The sequence below is a fragment of the Lottia gigantea genome (assembly GCF_000327385.1).
Source record: "Lottia gigantea unplaced genomic scaffold LOTGIsca_73, whole genome shotgun sequence".
In the NCBI taxonomy this organism is placed as follows: domain Eukaryota; kingdom Metazoa; phylum Mollusca; class Gastropoda; family Lottiidae; genus Lottia; species Lottia gigantea.
The window spans coordinates 881,028-900,352 of record NW_008710453.1 but is presented as its reverse complement, the minus strand read 5'-3'; the positions used below and the strand labels follow the sequence as shown (position 1 = coordinate 900,352).

The following is a 19,325-nucleotide window of genomic DNA, read 5'->3' as shown; positions in this document are numbered from 1 at the left end:
AATTTTATGGTTCTGACCGGAAGTTGAATAGGTTTTGTCAAGGTCGGTGTAAAACTAAACAAGACTGGAGAAGTGAGAGAAGACTGACCATCATGATTGTCTTGCCTGGATCGCGGACAGTGGCGAAAGCATTGGGCAGAGTCAATTGTGGAGTTGCCCGCCAGACAATCCGTAAAGCAAGCGGGTTAGTAAGCTAACCTATATCTCTTCAGTGCCCAATTAAGGTCAAATATCTCTTCTAATTCGATGTTCATTCACACATATAATAGGCCTACCCTACAATCCTACATAACTTTTATAAGACCTATTCCTATTTGATTTGAAATGACACATTATTTACCCACACTTATTTTATGATATCGCTGAAGCTAAGGCCCCTGATATATATTCTGCCCCCTCTGTCTTACAACCATAGACATCTGACAACAATTGAAAATGGTGCAAAAAGAGGCTATTATTAGACTAATGTCAATTTAAAAAGTTTACAAAAACTCTTAAAAAACCTCTTTATGGGAGGTATAGCACATTAACACAAAATTTCTGAGAAATATCTTGATTAAAGTGGCAGATAATGCTGATTTTCAATGCATTTTGAAATATCTATATGTAATGGAAGTTGATGGAACAGGGATTAGATCTTTTAATTTTAATTAAAAACCAAGAATTATTTTACACTGTTATCAGAAATTGAAAAGCTTATATCTGTATAAAAGAAATATTTGTTTACCTAAGTCTTGTTGTTAAAATTAAAAGATGGCTTGTCAGAATAAGCTTATATTTGACCTTCAGAGCTTAAATCTATTTCAAAGAGAGTTAACCAAACTTTTATTTTCAGAGAATGGGGCTACAGAACAACTCAGTCTCAGTGGTCTCTAAGTGAGAAGATAGCAGTAAATTTCATGTATTTCTCTTTGTTTAGTTGGTTGTTATATCGTGGTTACCATGACTTTTCACATCATGTTGTAGTAAGTTATATTTTTTTTTCTTTCCTCTTTTGCTTGTAATTCTGGTTTCCCTTGAGTGAGTCAGGTTACAGGAGCTGACATTGAAATGGCACAAGTGTTCAGTCACTGGGATTTTAGGTTGTAACATTGCGGTAAAGTAATGGTATGAAAGCAGGCATGTTATGGTAACCTCTTGTGAGAGAGTATTGTTTATGCATTTAGATTGAATAATATAATAACCCTTCTTTAAAACTTTATATGTATGTGTAGTTCCAAAACCGTAGCCTAGGGGTTACAGTGCTTTTGAACAAATTATTTCACAGTATTCCTCTCTCTTATTTTAGGCCTCTAAGGATTACCCCAAGGCAAGTTCATATACTGATGCAGAATTAGGTATACCACCCGATGATGAGGAACTTGTTGAAGAAGAGTAAACTATGTAAAATATTTATTTAGATATTAGTTGGATGTATGCAGATATACTTACACAATTGGCCATTTAAACTGTAAAAATATTGAAATTTTGAAAATCAAATGTAAAATGGTTTTGAAATATGTATTAAAGTATGTGAAATCAAGTGAAGAAAATATTTCAGTCATTTCAAGAATTCAGGGTTTCTATGTTACATATGATTTACAATTTTGTTTTTTTCCCTGATATTTTAAGTTGCCATTGTAATCTAACAAGTTTTCTATCATAGTCTAGTTCCCATGAATCTATTTTTAACCAATTATAGTTGGTAATGTAAGACCTGTGTCTTGATAATAATGATGAATTGTGGGATATTGGCTGTGAGAAGGCTGTCATATTTTAAAAAGATTGACTCGCTGCATAAACAAGATTTTTTGGGGGTCACGACTGTACAGAATTTGAAGTGAATTTATTTCTTCAATTCTCTTACTGTGTCCTGAACTTATTTTCTTCTTATCAACATTCAAGCACAGAGGGTGATTTGATCCAAAATCCACACCTTTTTAGAAATCAAAGCAAGCTACATAAAGTTTATTTAAAAGAAATATTTCATAACAAAGATAAAATACTGTATAATAAAATAACAAAATATCACAGCAAATTGTACATATCACAGTTAGCATTTAATATACAGAATTTCCAACAAAATCAGATAATCTTGCGTATAATTATCATACACAAAATGCGTAATTTGATGACCAAAACCAGAGCAATATCAAAAGTGATTATTGTACTTTATGAAAAAAAAAAGATTAATTTTCTCGGCTCTGTCCATAATGCTTAGTTTTAAATGTAAAAGTGCAGTATAAAATGTCACTTTCGCACAGATTTGCTTAACAGAAATAAAATATTGCTTTAATATAATTAGTATGTACATGTAATATATTTTCTATATTAACTTTAAGTCAGAAAACAAAACATAATTATTCTTGATTTTTACAGATTTCCGTGTGGAGTACAACTGATGCAATTAAAATTCATTATTTTTTCAACAAAAAGAGCTGTATAACTAACAATAAATTCATTACTTTTAACAGGGTGAGTTGTACAAATAATTAAATCAAATTCATTATTTTAAGAAAGAGGGGCATACAACTAACAATTAAATCCATTATTTTGTAAGAAAACAGGTTGTACAACTAAAACAATCAAGAATCATTATTCTAAACAGAGGGAACAATACAAAAAAGTCATTATATTGGCAGGGGTAGTTGTACAATTAACATATCATTTTCATCATTTGAACAAAGGAATTGAAACACAATCAAAACCCATTATTTTTGACAAGAGGGGTTGTACAACTAACACAATCAAAATTCATTACTTTTGACAAGAGTAAGATTTACAACAAGGGGTTGTACAACTATCACAATTATTTATAACACAAAATCATCTTCTTGAGTCACATGTGCATAAAATGAAACTTTAATGTTTTAAATAGAATTTAATAAAATCATTATAATTTATTTGATTATCTAAATTTTTATCATAGTAGGAAATCATATGAGTAAACTCTTCTTCACTTAAATTAACATTAAATTGTCGTAAAATATGACGAAAATCATCTGAGAACACTACCCCCGTAGATTGTGGATCAACGACACGAAACATACGCCTCATATCTTTCCAGTGTTCACTTACTGTTGCTTGAATCTGTTTCATTGTATCTTGGTATCTATCATTTGCTGATTCCATTTTAGCCTGCAATGAAAATAAAGTTATAATAAGGCTGTTTATTTACCATATCCATGAGTAACCTTTTTGTTTATCTAAGAGTGCCTTTGTATCGCATAAATGAGAATATAGTGTGTATCCCTTCTTAGCATCAAGTGAAATCTCCTATAGTACCTATATGGGAATTTTTTGCATTTATGCTTTAAATTGTCCCCAGATATGCATATATATATATATATATATCTTTGCATGAATAATTTAGATGCTTCTATTTTTTAAAAGTAATTGGAAGGCAAAATTTATTCTTTCTAGTAAAACCTCTTACCTCTAAAATAGTAGGATGGAATTGTGGTCTTTTTATAGATCTTTCTCTAGATTTTATATCTAATACAAAATGGCGTAAGAAATCAGAGTAACAAAAACTGCCATTTTCTTTTAAGTCATATTTGATCATTAAGGTGTTAAAATCTTCTGGTGATAAATCTACATCTAACTGTTTTAATATACCTAAAAATAAATATCATGTGACATAATCATAAGTGAAAGATTCTTATAATCACAAAGATATCGTACTTTCCATTCCCGGTTTCTCTACAATAAGTGTTTTTTAGTGTCAAATTAAGCAAACTATTTAATTAATTGGTGTTTCTTATGAATTATCATGTATTCTTAATCATATTATGTTCTTATTGCATATAACCAATCATAAATGTCCATGTAAGTACAGTCTGAATAAACAAAAAAAGACTTATTGACCTTTCTTGATTTGTCACCCCATGGAATTCTGCTTGTAATTCTCTTCTAATTTAGCTAATTATGAATTAATTATGGACATGTGAGACAAACTGGTATTTTTCTAAGTCATTAGAACACTTCTTCTATTCATATAAGTATTAACCCATCTTTAATATGGCAATTGTGTACACTTTCAAACTTTGATATAATATTCTTGTTCATATATGTCTAGGACTTACATTTAAACTGTGTACTATCTATTGAACCAGTATTCTGTGGATCACAAAATCGACATTTCTTCTGTATTTCTTTCCAATATTTAAATATCACATGTTTTAACCTTTGTTCAGCACTATCAGCATTCACCATAGGTGTTGATAATCTGGTTTTAGAACGGGATGTCCTTGACCCTTGTGAATCACTCTGAAAGTAATGATCAAAGTCCTTTGATTTGTTGTATTGGAGATAGCTTCTCAATGGAGGAATGGTGAATAACAGTTTTTATTCTAATAAGAAATGTCATATACTTTTCTTACGCAACATGAGTAAGACAAAAGCCCTATTGGACAAAAACCACTCTGCAATTTTGTACCATGACAAAAGCACCCCTAGACAATACAGAACCGAAATTCAAATATTTTTTGCATGCATTAAGCATAATGAAGGCAAATGGAGATAATGCCTCACTTTTGAAACGATAACCAAATCTTTTAAAAAAAGTTTTCAAGTTCACACAGGCTCTAATTTCAATTTCAGTTGCGCTTATGAAAATTGGAATTTTAAAGGAAAATTTCAGTTCAAATCTAATACAGGGAAACTAAAAGCTGTGATTTACTTACTCTGGTTATAGACCTTTGTGAAAATGAAGTTCGGGGTCTAATGGGAGATAACTCTACCTCCTGACCGGATTCTGATCTAGCTACAGAGGTTGGTTGTTGGTTGCCATGGATATATTCAGGATCATGAAATTTCAAAAACTCTACATATTCCAAATTACCATATTCATTGACAGGTAGACTGTTCCATAAAGATTCATACTAAAACAAAGAATTGAAAATCACCAAATTTCAAAAATACAACTCATACAAACTCTTCTGTTGGCATTGTTGGAAAAAAAAACCATGGTATGTCTCATAATTTCATTTTCAATTGACTAGAACATCAAAAAGAATGAACACTCATTTTCACAAGGTTAAACTTAGGTTCATGAGGATCTTTCACCAGCTTGGCAAAATCTCTTGACATTGATCTTTTCAGGTTATTATTACCAATTATTTACAGCTTGTTCAATTGATGAGAAAAGATGACTTATTCAAGAACATCAGACTTTCACATGCCAACCAAGATAAGAACCCACAACCACCATTTTAGGTAATGTAACCAAGTAATTGATTTCATATAATGTTTCCAATGCTCTTACAAACTTTGCTACAAAACCCTTTAGGACAGTTAGTTTTTAGAAATGAGAGTTAAATTCCAAAAATTCAGGTGCAAAAATAATAAAAACTGAAGCAACCAAAGGCTCAATAATGACATAAATCCTTTGATAAATACAGTTAGACAATGTGTCCATATTTCTTACCTGATCATCAGTAAGTTTAAATATCTCAGTGTCTAACACAATTTTAAAATCTTCTTTCCCAACAGCACCGATCTTAGCATAATCTATTTCTTCAAGTGCTTTAGCTAGAGTATGAAAATGGGCTACCACTGACTCTTTTAGTTTCTCTTCTACTGAATCTGGTGTTGTTTCCATGGAAACCAATTCTGCATCATTACTCACTAAAGCTGATTTCTTCAGCATACTCATCCAATTCTTAGATTCCTGTTAAAATATATCAAAATATGAAACTTATTCCTAAAACTGTGTAAAAGGTGTAACTAGTATAATACTTTTTCAGGGTGTTCATCAAATTGGAAACTCTTTCAGAGAATTCACATAAGTAATATTATTCATTTGATACATCAATCACAATATTCACAAAACGTAGACCCAAATCCTAGGATAAAAGATCAATAAAACTCTTACCGCTAGATTAACTGGAGAAAAATGATCTAAGAACACTCTATAAGTTATTATATTATCTGGTTCTCTAGTAAATTTATTGATGAAATGTGTCCACTGTTTATTGGTTAGTTTAAAACAGAATGTATCTATAACACGTCGTAGATTATTCACAGATATCATTCCTGCATTATCTTTATCAAATGATGCACAAGCCTGAAAAATGTGTCATACAATTTAAAATTAGAAAAAAAAAATCAAATCTCCTTCTTTGTACAATTCAAATTTCGGCGCAAATGTTTTTTTATTCATTTTTTTTTTTTATTTAGATGAGATGAGACAGTTGGGGTGGTTGATCTAGACACTAGCTTGCTAACTGGAAACTAATACCTGTGTCAGTATCACTGACATAAGAATCACTTCCTAATACCTAAATATGGCACAGTCAGTTTAGAGTTGATTTGTCGTCTGCTAGGCAATAGGTGTTATGGGTTCAATTCCTCAATTCTGATGCCACTCAGCACTTCCGTGTCAGCCCAGTGTAAATCTGGGATTCAATCTTGGCATGAGAAGAATAGTTCTTGTGTCGACATGAGAAACTTTCCCTCATATGACACTGCTTGGCATGGTCCATCTTCATTAGCCAAATTAAGACCTGTGCTCTTACTTTAGGGGATTTCAACCTAAATACCTTGTCAAACCTCAAACTAGATATTCAACAGCAGTAAAGACTAACAGATAAATCAATTTTCTGTGATTTATTTCAAAAAAATATATATAGAAGAAACAACTTTCAATAAGCTTACCTTTTCTAGTGTGTACTTTTGACTAGAAATTATCTTGCTGAGTTTGTCTTCTGCATCTTCAGGCGACAAATTAGAGTTATCTTCTCCTACAAAGTTGAACTCTTCTGTTTTTCTGGTTCCATAACTAGATTTTCTACCTTCTTCAAATGCTTTCAAGAAATCTTCGTAGTTCAATTTGCTTTGGTTTGTGTGAAGACCAATTCTAGAAGTATCAAATGAAATTGTGAAGGAAAAAGTTGAATTTGAAAAGAGCTTCTTAATTGAGAAAAATAGTCTTTGTTTCATAAACAGTCTTAGACCTCTTAAACACCTTTCTTAATTGTTAAAATTGATTGTAAGAAGTTTAAAGTAACAGATAATTTTTCACACTTTTTCCAACACAAATTCAGATGTCACGGAAAATAAAGTAAGCTTATATTTTAATCAAAATAATCAGACATAACTGGTTATTAAAAACTAAATCAGCATCCCTGCACAAGAAATCAACAATCAAATAAAACATAAAAAACTAACCTATCTAACAATCTGAAGAATTCCTCCTCATTGAGAAAGATGTTCAAATCCACTAGAACTCTCTGTATTTCATTAATAGATAAATACCCACGTTTCTTACTATCATAATTTCTAAAAGCTGTATAAAAATCTTTATATTTATCTCTTACTTTATCTCTGAAATAAAACATGAAAAGTTATGCACCTTCAGATTAAACTTTAGGTTCACCACCTTCATTTAAGTTAATGGTGCAAAAACTCCATTAATTTCATTCCACTAAAGTTAAGTTACTGGCCACATGTTCTCGAAATGATCTTAGCGCTACGATATCCTAGAAACAGTGTTATAAGTTAAGACTTCAAGACATCCTTGTCCTTGTGATCGTTTGAGGTAAGGATGCTGTGAAGTCAACTCTTGCCACATTTCTAATTATAAACTCAAGTTGGATTCAGGCTGCAAAAAGTTTTAAAGAACAGAAAATCTAGGTAGGATCAATGGTGAAACAGTGGTAGGAATGTCTAATACACAAGATTCTGGTGACCTTGAATAAGACATCTTTCCTCATCAACCAAACAATAAATCGGGATAATCCAGGAAGGATTATTGGTCAACAGTTTGGCCATGGATCAGTTGGTAGACATGATCCTTGACAAATATGAATATTTCTTACCTGAGCAGTTTTTCTACCTCTTCAGCAGTCATAAGCATTCCTAATTCAGCTTGTTTTAAAGTGGTGTCTTCGTGTTTATAATGTTGTTGTAGATTATGGTTTAATAATGTTTGTCGACTGCCATCTATTATATTTTGACTGGTTCCTTCATCAATAGGTGTAAACTCACTAGATCCTAACTTATTGAGAAAATCCTGATATGATACATAACCTTTTTCATCTTCATCATACCTAAAATAAAGCAAAGGTCAAAAGGTTATAAGGATAAATGTTCAAGAGGGCTGTCATAAGACCCTAACTGTAGTGTTTAGATTAAAAGTTTGGTTTAATTTTAATTAGACTGGGTCTGATCAATTTACCAACTAAATTAGGGTGAAATGGAAGTCAACTTAAAGATGTTGTTAATCAAGATGTTGGACCTGATACACCATAAGAAATCTATAACCCCTGATGCCAAGAAGTGAAGTTCGCATTTTTGATTTTTCCCAAATATTGATATCCAATATCTATAAAGATGATAAGGACTCGAAATAGACCTTGTATTAAGTATCTGTGATAAATGGTTTCTGTTACTCTAACATCCCTACTGTCTGTGGTTCTTGTAGCCTAATTCCTAAAACCCCTGTCAAATTATTGCATTACTACCAGTCAGACCAAATATAAAATAGTCTTGACTTACATTTTCCATAATTTGTCAAATTCCTCTTTAACATTAGATATCATAAATCTATTTAATACATTCCTCAATTCATTCTTTCTTATCACTCCTTTCTTCTTTCGATCAAAACCTAAAAATGCCTGAAATAAAGAAAATTATAATGTACTTTTGAGTACAAAAAGCCTTGAAAATAAAATTTTCTCACTAAATTATTTCTGTTTACAATAAAATTGAATGATAAAAGTCTAATAAAAAAAAAATTTGATCTAAACTGCTCTATTGATGTATGTCTGTTGTGGAGTCTTTACTGAATTTACATTACTGCTTACCTTTGCTAAATCAGCCCATTGTCTATGTGCTTTAATTTTCAGTTCTTCATGTGTTTCTTCTGCTGTTAATTTTCTAGGTGGTATAGTTTGGTTATATCTAGGATAAAAAAGACAGGTAAGACATCAAAATGTGCCATAATATTTTTGTATTTGTTTTGGTTGTAATTAATCTAAATTGATTGATATTCTTCCAAAATTTTACAGATAAGAATAAATTCAAAGAAATAATAAAAACATATTTTTACAACTTAAGTTCAAGATGATCTGTTTTCATGACATTTCAACAATTTACATAATCATCATCACTTAAACTACTTTTGAGATGCGTCATAAAATCTAAACCACACATGCAAATATAATTTTCAACCAACCTGTGAACAGATTTCAACCATTTATGACCAGCTTCAGTGTCACGGATCTCAAACTTGTCCAAAAAATCCTGATAAGTGAGTTTTGAAAATTTATCGATGCCCAATCTCTGACACAGGATCTCATATTCCTCATCACTTGTGACTATCATAAAATAATCTAACATATCACGAAAATTAATCTTGATTAATACTCCATCGTGATCATTATCAAACTTATAGAAAGCTGATCTTAAATCCTGAAAAAGTGAAAAGATGGGGTGAGCGCAGGCCATTTTCTTTAAACCCATAGGTTTCTCTTGTGCATTCAAATTTCAAAAAAAGCTCACATACGGAGCATATAAATATGCTTGATCGTACTTTTAAGTGAAAATTACATGCAGATTTACTATGAAATATCTGTTTTACAGTCTAAAGGCAGAGTTGAAACGTTTTAGTAAAAAATTTAGAAAATTGGACTATGATTAAAAAAAATAACCAAATGAAGTTCCTGAAACAATGATTTGTCTCATATGATTTATTTTGCAGTTCAGATCGTTAGTACTTGGTTTATTGATTGACATGAATGTAAAAACCAAGATTTTAAAATGTTTACAGAAATTGAAGAATCTGTGTCCAAGGAATTCTTTACAATTCTCAGTAAGCTGGAACATACTCTCACTATTAAAGAAAAGTTGGGTCAAGGAATCAATACTTACAGGAAAGTTATCTCTTAATTTGGTACGTAAACGATTCTCTACTTCTTGAGCCTTAAATCCAAATTCATCACCACGTATTGGATTAACATGGTGATTTCCTGTTCGTATAATATCTACCTCCTGTCCATTACGATTCTCAAAATTATTGATAAAATTCTTATATGACATGAAGCCATCTGAAAATTGTAATTTTGTAACCAGTTCTTGAAATTGTTCATCACTCATCACAAATCCCATATTATACAACAACTGAAAATATAAAAATTTGACTTTTATACAATAACTGAAATTATAAATATTTTACTTTTATACAACAACTGAAAATATAAATATTTTACTTTTATACAATAACTGAAATTGTAAAAATTTTACTTTTATACAACTGAAATTATAAAAATTTTACTTTTATACAACAACTGAAATTATAAAAATTTTACTTTTATACAACAACTGAAATTATAAAATTTTTAATATTAAACAACAACTGAAATTATAAAATTTTTAATATTGAACAACAATTGAAAATATAAAAATTTTGATATTATACAACAACTGAAATTAAAAAAATCTCTGTATTCTACAACTAACAATATAAAAATATCTATACAATACAACAACTGAAAATATAAAATCTCATATCAAATACAACAAACTGAAAATAAAAAATCTCATTTTATACAACAACTTAAAATATAAAATCTCATATTATACAACAACTGAAAATAGAAAATCTCATTTCATACAACAACTGAAATACAAATATTTTCATATTATACAACAACTGAAAATATAAAGATATCACTATCAAAATACAAAAATATACATAATATACAACAACTGAAACAAAAGTGAGTTACTTACCCTTCGAAAGTTTCTCTTTGATATCTTTCCTTTACCAGTTTTATCGAATGAGTTGAAAGCTTGATAAAGTAATGTATTATGTTGACTGAGTCTATCTTGTAATTTAGCTATTACTTCTTCTGCTGATAAAAAGTTAGTTCTCTCTTCTAATCTCTTGTTAATCACCAGTTGTCTACAATACAAAGATCGTGGTGATATGGTACTTATACTTATCACTCAGTGTTACGTAACACATTCACTTTTCAACTGACTTACGACTAAATTATGATAGTGACAAAAAAAAAAGCTTGGTCCAAATGGAATTGCAAGAACTACAAACTGAGCGAAATTAGAATGAGGCAAATTGATGCTATCAGTGTTCCTGATACACATAAAATTGAAATGAAAAGATTTGAATAAAAATAAAATTATTATTCCATAACCCATACTGACCTGTTTATATGATCAGAATGTCGTACATGTTCAGCTACTTTACTTCCTGCATAGATCTGTGAACTTAAACCACACAGGTCGCCTGGAGACACTTCCACTTTCAAATTCTCCAGAAACTCTATATAGTTTACTTTAGCATCAGATCCCAAACTTTTACAATTACTCACAAGTCTATAGTAAAACATAAAAAAAAGTACATAAATTTCTTTATTGTATGGAAAATATGTGAAACCTCCTTTAGCCTTCTAATGATTTGCTCTATAGATTATTAAAACTATCCATATCAGCCAGAATCAGACTTTGACATACCATTCTTTAATATTTCAGTCACACTTTGGTAGTTTAGACTATCATCACTTCCAAGAGAATGTTAAGAACAGTCTGGATATCAGCCTGGAAATGACAACAGTCTTAACTGGCAATTGAAGGAGAACCTGGTATCTTATTCCAATTCCTAAAAGTGATATGGATAGATAAAATTGAGTTCTATCAGATGGTTAGATAAATACTTAGAGGACAAAACGAAATGAAATGAATGGAGTTTTACGTCCTATTTTTCTGCACCATATGGGCTAATGAAGACGGGCAATGCCATGCAGGGTGCAATGAGGGAAATTTTGCCAGGACAGCGGCATTAGCCTGCTCTTTTTCGATTTCCAGCTGTCGAGGGATCTTTAACGTGCATAGCCTGTAGCACACAGCCTCGGTTTACTGTCCCATCCGAATGACTAGACGCTGTTTCCATGACAGACCCTCTCACCTGCTTCACTGACAGGGGGAAACCGGGTTGAAAAATCTCTGGTATTATCTCGACCTATGCCGGGATTGAACCCTGGACCTTCAGGTTAGCGAGCAAGCAAGCGTCTAACTCACTGAGTCACCGCAGCTCCCACTTAAAGGACTAGATCCTGGGTGTGCCGCTTTAATTATAGTGCTTACTTGTGAAAATGCTCATCTGATATAGGTAAAACATATTTATTGAGAACTCTCTTAAGATTTGTAGGAGATATAAAGCCTTCCTCTGAATGATCATAATATATTATAGCATCTGATACATTTCTCCAATTTTCTACTATCTTCTCTCTTAATATATCTTCAACCTATAAAAATATACTCAAATACATAAAGGCATGGTTTTATTTAAAGGGCAAGTTTTGACCGTCGGGCAGTGCAGATATATCAATAATATTAATAGAAAATATGATTAAAGGATGACAGTCCAGAAATTTCAATATCTAAAAAATTTCAAAAAACATTTAATAGTCAAAAATATGCCAAAATCAATGAATAATTAAAGAAATTATTTTTGTGTAATTTCTGGATTAATTAATGTTCTGAAGACCATGGAACTAGATCGCTTATGTTTTATTTTGTTGAATAACATCAGTTTTTCTTATTGAATTATAGACAAGCCAGATGTTTATTTGGAAAAGTGACACTGGAAGCAGAAATTAAACACTACCAGTACATAAGACATCTATCATATATACCTTTAATAACATAATCATTCTTATGATAACATGATACTTAATTATAGTATCAACATATTATATATACTTAATTACATAAATCATGTTAACATAATATACAGCAATACTATATAATTTAAACTGATATTTCCACTAAACTTCTGTGTATAGTTCAGTGAAGATTTTGTGCCCATTGTGGGTTTTATCAATATCAAGAACAGGTGATGTTCTAGGTCATTAAAAATATTCAACAAATCAAATGCTGTATTCAATATATGATTTATGCAGGAATTATGGGCTATTTTAGCTCACGCGTGAGCATGTTTTTGATTAGTTAGAATAAATTCTGACAACTTTTGATGCATTCAAAAGAATACTATCTTCAGAAAAGTTTTGTCAGATCATGGACAGCAAGTGTGAAAACCCTCAGAAAAAACAATAAACTAAATATCTGTAATTTAGCTCGATTGATTGTGATTTATGACTTCTTCAAAATAGGATACTTACAGTGCCCCATGCCATTATAATGGGTTTCTGTTTTTCATTGAATCTATGAACTGAATTCAACCATTTATGACCTTCCTAAAAAAAAAATTGATAGAAACTGAAGTTTGTCATCTTAGCCTTTTAAGGGATTTTCCAGGGAACAAACTGGATCAATAAGGAAGTCAATTAAGCTTTTTATTGGATTCAAGCAAAGAATGATGTTCCCAACGTTCCACAATTGTCTTTTTTCATAAAAAATATTTGACTTTAAGATCCTAAACATCTTACTTTAAGAGATTATGAATTCTAAAAATTGTCAAAATGTGTCTTTTTTTCCCTGCGAGTATCCCTCACCCATGTCTCCTATTAAAAGTATCCCTTACCCAAGTATCCCTCTCCTCAAATAGCTTGAGAAATTGATGATAAGTGACATGGTTGGTATGATGTGGATCTAATTTTAACATAACACATTTAAACTGATTATCATCTAATGGGAACGTAAACTTCTCTAAAATTCTTCGAAAATCTTTTCTTGTAACTTTACCAGTTCTGTTCTATAATGAAAACAACAGTTTATTGATCACAGTTATTAAGCTATATCACTATCATCTTAGAAATCAATTCTTATTTAGCAAATAAACAAAACTTTTGGACCTTCTGTCTCAAGCCCACTTATATTACATGGAAAAAATGGATTCTTCAGAAAACAGTCTTGGTCAAAAGATCTAAGTGATCAAAATGAACTCGAAATTTTGGTTGACTATCCACAAAACAAACCCCAAAACAGTCAGAATGAAGCCAGATAACTAAGGGTCAATCGTATCTAGAACCCCCTAAACCATTAAGAGAAATATGGCCTCAAAAGTTAAGGAGGCCAAAGCCAGACCAATTTTGGACAAGAAAAGAAAGTATTTAAAATCAAAATCAATTTGGTGTACTTACTATATCAAATTCAAGAAAAGCCTGTCTAAATGATGAATAATGTGATTCTATACTCTTATAAAGTTGATTCCATACATCTTCAGATAATACTGTACATTGCTTCTCCATTACTGGGAAAAATCTACAAAATACATATAATAATTTTTACATATTCAGAAAGAATATCTGTTGAACAGATTATCAGAAATGTTGTTTTAATGTACCTAGGACAAGCTTCTAATGTCAATGTTCCAATTTTTTATTTGCAAGAATATTCTGAAATTATCAAATCTGCATGACGTTGGTTGACAATCCAGTAACGATATTATGGTATATTAATAGCTTTTCGTACTTACTTATGATTGTTCTTTATTGGTATTGTTTGTCCATTGCCAGAGTCCATTGGATTTTGAAATTTCTCCAGGAATATTTCCCAAGCAATTCTGCCTGTACCTCTTATACCACATCTGTAGTGAATAAATGAATATATTTCTAACACGGATCTTGATTCGCCTATTGTGATATGTGCAACTGATCATGTCTGAAAGAGTTTGGCTATGATGATGACGTCTGGTATTTTGAGGGAAAGCAAGTGTCTTCAAATCGATGCACACAGTTCCAAAACCAATTTTCCATGACATACACATTAGCCTACTTAATGGATTAATCGTTACCTTATCATTACACAGATAGCCTCTACTTGAAAGTAATTAGCAGAAAATTGAAATTTTTACCTTTCCATGAGTCTAGTGAAGAGCTGATTTGACATTGGTATTGTGAAATTAGTTAATATAGCTTTTAAATCATCTATATTGATAAACCCTGATAGACTCTTATCAAACGCTAAAAACGACTTCTTTAAATTGACATAGTTTGATCTCATCTGAAATAATATGACAACTAAAATCACTAAGACCATTAATAAAATAAATGATTATGCTAATGAAGACAGGCAACACTAAGCAGTTCATTTTTAAAAGTGACACAGATAGCTGAAATTGAACCCATTACATAGAAAATCAAACATTTAGACAATCACTTAATGACCTTAATAAAAAAAAGTTTTAGATTGGATTACGAAATTTTGATAATTTTCTGACCCGTTTTCTGAATTCTTGTTCAATTTGCTCAAAAGACATTTTTTTCAACCATTGTTCTTCTTGTTTATATTGATGGCGGAGTCTATTATCCACACTCTTTTCTGACTGGAGCAAACCAATTGGCTGAGTTAATGCTAAAAAAGGTAACATTTTTCAATTTGAATTATTCTTTATGTTAAATTCAGAAATCCCTCTCCTATTGGACACAAATTTATGGGTTTTAGTTGACACTGTGAGTTTTGCACTAATTTCCTTGCTACAAGAGAAAAGTAGGGGTCAAGTAATGTAATTCTGGTCAGTTCATGAGTTTAGTGACCTTGAACTAGTCCTGACACAATGTCTTAATTGACTTAATAATTAACTTACAGCTGTGTACAGTATTGGATGGTAGTAATTTATTAATCTGAAAACCTAATTTCTGTAATAATTCTTTATAATTAATCATACCAGTATGATTAGTGTCATATCTTAGCCACAACCTACAATTAAATATACAATTAATTAGCATTTGATTCGTTAAATACTGATATTAAATGATCCTGAATAAAAGATGTATAAAAAAGCATGTTAGATCATGAATAAGTTGAATAACCTGAAACAAAACATGAAACATAAAATTCCAGATTTTTTTAAAATCAGATTGCCTGGACAGCCATCACTCTAGTGTGTGACTCTTTATTGAACACATTCCAAAATGATCTAAACTTAAACAAATTAAAACAGGTGAAATACTTACTTATCAAATTGTGAATCAGTGAGTTTAAAACAATAATTCTCTAAAACACGTCGGAATTCATATCTCTGTATTTTACCATCAAAATTATAATCAAATAAACGTAAAGCTTTTGTTATAGACTTTAAGTTTTCTCTGAGCTGAAAAAATAGGTTGGACATAAAACACAGAACCTGTTTTCAGAAAGTTTAAAACTTACAACTCTATCTCTTAGAATTAACATAAAATTTATATTCTCACACTTGGCCTACAAGAGTGTATATTCTTCAGTGACCTAATCACATCATAACTATACAACAGGATTCCTCTTTAATCGCACAAATCCATAAAAATAAGAAATTATTGAAAAGGCCTTAAAGTTTAAAAAAAAAAAAAATACCTTTTCTTGCAACATTTTTTCCAGATTTTCCACCCCAACATCTTTGACAGCAGGCGTATGTAGGTTGTTTCTGAAATACAAAAGAACTGAAGATATATACTGACAGAAAGGTGAATGAGAGCATCCATCTATAAAACTCAATCAAAAAAATACTAGTGTTTGCCTAAATTCTTCAGCACCTGAAATATTTGCTAAAAATCCACTTCTTTTTTAATTCAAAAGATCTTTGATCAACAGACAAAATAATCATACCTCAATAACAAGTCATCAGAAGTTTTCTGTAAACTTTTTCCTCCTGAAAACTTCTCTAGAAACTTCAAATACAATATACAACCATCATTATTCTGTTCAACCTGAAGGAAGAAGAAATGGACAACGTTGCCTTAAGTTGTATTGTAACTGGGTTAAGGGAGTGAGTTAGACGCTTGCTTGCTAACCTGAAGGCCCAGGGTTCAATCCTAGCATAGATCGAGATGACACCTTTTTCAACCAGGTTTCCCCCTGTCAGTGATGCAGGTAAGAGGAAAAAGTGTCCTGTTGTTTGGATGTGACAATAAACCGAGGCCCCATGTGCTACAGGCTGTGCACGTTAAATATCCTTCAACAGTTGGAAATCAAAAAAAGAGCAGGCTAATAATGTTGTCCTGGCAAAATCAATTACATGCAGAAAAGGAAGACATACAAATCCATTTATTTTTTTCTCAATATATAAGCTTAATTGTGCATTACATGGATATTGTGAATGAATGCAAAGTTGAACAAGTACATCCAGGTTAACCAAAATGGTTCCAACTTATTATTTAAAGTCTGTAGTTACCTTAGTTAACAATGTATCATATTGATGTGATGTTAAAGGAAAACAATGTGATGTTAATACTGAACGGAAATCATCTCTTGTTACTGTACCATCTTTTTTAACATCATGTGACACCAGAGCCTTTGATTAGAAAAAAGAACAGTATCTAAATATTGTTTTTTGTAGTTTTTCACAATACAAACTTCATTTATATGTAACTGAGATCAGTTTCAATCAATGGACTTTACCTTTCAGTCTCTCCAAGAGCTTTCACTTTTTTCACTAAGTTTAAAGTAAAAACTGCCATTCACTTTGTGCTAATCGCACATTTTTCAACGACCTGGGAGCCTATTTCTTAAAATCTTAACTAAGATCAAATCCAGATTTTAAGAAATCCAGTAATCTGATTGGTTGAAAAAAACAAATTCAAAATCGATTTTAATGCATGACCAATCAGATTAATGGAACACATAATCAACCAAAGGTCCACATTGATGAGGTTGAATGTTTCCAAAAATCCAAATATCATTAAGAAGTAAAGGAAATACCTTTTGGATATTTTCATAATTTTGATGTAATTTTTCTCTCAATATAGTTTCAATTTCTAATCTTGAGAATCCTGGACGACTTGTACTAAACCTTTCAAGACGACCTGAAAGCATGATAATTCAAAGTTGAAGAACCACTGACAACTGTGTAAAGTTTAAACTATTATTATGAGATACAATAGACCTTGAAGCAGCCACAGTAAGCTTCCGTCGTCAGTCACTGTTGACCTTTAGAAGCCGTTGTCGGCAAGGTGTACGAACAGCTCAATGCTGGACAGAAGTCAACTTTTGAGATTAATTACAACATCTATTTAATTTATACTTACATAATCGCATTCAAAGTAGAAGTCAAGTCAACTCAAGTCATGTGAAGTCAGAGTTCAGCAGATTAGCCGACTTGGCCACTGAAGTGTTAGCAAAGTTGGTCATAGTTATAACAAAGACTTGCATACAGGTCGAAGATACACTGTAGAGAATACTCAAACAAAAATATTTGTGCATGTCTGAGTACCTTACCTTAATTCACACATAAAATTTACATTTTCAAAGCTTATACCCATGTTGACTGAAGGCTTTTATCTACACCTTCTATTTATAAGATTACATCATTCAATGTTTAGTAAATTCCATTACATTTATATCAGTTTTATACCTATTTATTTAATGGCTACACACTCTCACCTCTGTAAGATCTAGCTGTTTTGGGTTGAGATATACTTTGTCTTGTACGTAGAATAGGACGTTCAGATAACTCACTTCCCACTCTAGCACTCATAGGTAACAGATTCTGACTTACAACAGCCATCTTTTATGTTAGACTTTGCCTGAAAAAAAACAAACATGCCATTAATAAGCCAGTGAGGAACATATTCATGTATAACACACTCATTCCCTACTTCCCTCTCAGGATAAACAACATCAATTTACTATGGCTGCCTATGGCCATTAAGAATGTTGTTCACAAAGTATAATCATGAGGACATGAGTCTAACAATTGCAAATGTAGTAAACACACTGTATTAGATCTATTTTCATTGCTGGCCAAAGACCACCATAGTAAATTGACTTTTATCCCCAAGGCCCAATAAGAAAATGAACGTGTCGCACACATGCACATATAGACATAGTTCCGTACTAACTTTTAGAGAAATGACATTGAAAAATGAATAGGGGTACCCTACAATAACAATTGTACCATAGTTCGAATGTTGTCTAATTACAGGTATCCTGTATATGTTAATTGATATGATAAATAGATTATGTCAATATTTCTTATTGACTGATTTGATCATTATTTGGCTACTATTTCATAATAATATGCAACCACATGGAGCAGTCATACCAAACTATAGTCAAGTGAAGTCAGCCGACTGAAGTTTCAGCTAAGTTTGTTTGTCACTGCAGAGGGTTATCACAACGTCAACGACTTGCTGTGGCTGTATAACTTGCTTAGCTTCTGTATATAACTTATAAGATAAAGTTTGCGTGACTAACTTAATAGGCCTAACAGAGGGAAGCCGGCAGTTTCAAATTTTATTTATGATTGAAGAAAATATAATCTCATTTCTCTGAGAAAAACTCAGTTGCTAAGAAAAATCCGCCATGTTTCTATTGTAAACAACATAGCGCCACCTTAAGGAAAGAACCACAGTTGCTTCCCCTTTTACGTAAATAGTCTCTTTTGTCAAGCCTTATGATATCTTTATTATATATGGCTGCCTACCTATACCTACCTCCCCTCTATATGC

General features: G+C 31.4%; 2 protein-coding genes across 2 annotated transcripts; one reads left to right on the top strand and one right to left on the bottom strand.

The window, feature by feature from the left end:
• The first annotated feature begins 24 nt into the window (after positions 1 to 24).
• Positions 25 to 1,528, top strand: LOTGIDRAFT_236028 (hypothetical protein). Its single transcript, XM_009066123.1, has 3 exons — positions 25 to 184; positions 836 to 965; positions 1,289 to 1,528. The coding sequence occupies exons 1-3, from the start codon at positions 93 to 95 to the stop codon at positions 1,376 to 1,378; spliced, it is 312 nt and encodes a 103-aa protein (XP_009064371.1). The 5' UTR covers positions 25 to 92; the 3' UTR covers positions 1,379 to 1,528.
• A 1,313-nt stretch (positions 1,529 to 2,841) lies between these two features.
• LOTGIDRAFT_236027 (hypothetical protein) lies at positions 2,842 to 19,076 on the bottom strand (the record flags this gene model as incomplete). Its single annotated transcript, XM_009066122.1, has 30 exons — positions 18,920 to 19,076; positions 18,259 to 18,401; positions 17,578 to 17,681; positions 17,051 to 17,170; positions 16,486 to 16,586; positions 16,234 to 16,303; positions 15,858 to 15,994; positions 15,488 to 15,600; positions 15,122 to 15,255; positions 14,756 to 14,904; positions 14,378 to 14,488; positions 14,043 to 14,163; positions 13,484 to 13,654; positions 13,122 to 13,196; positions 12,085 to 12,245; positions 11,146 to 11,316; positions 10,714 to 10,885; positions 9,853 to 10,101; positions 9,158 to 9,393; positions 8,787 to 8,883; positions 8,479 to 8,597; positions 7,800 to 8,030; positions 7,150 to 7,305; positions 6,637 to 6,838; positions 5,855 to 6,046; positions 5,408 to 5,650; positions 4,665 to 4,862; positions 4,065 to 4,248; positions 3,416 to 3,597; positions 2,842 to 3,117 (listed from the first exon to the last, which is right to left on the bottom strand). Exons 2-30 carry the CDS (start codon positions 18,380 to 18,382, stop codon positions 2,842 to 2,844), a joined length of 4,599 nt encoding a protein of 1,532 aa, XP_009064370.1. The 5' UTR covers positions 18,383 to 18,401; positions 18,920 to 19,076.
• Between the last annotated feature and the right edge of the window lie 249 nt (positions 19,077 to 19,325).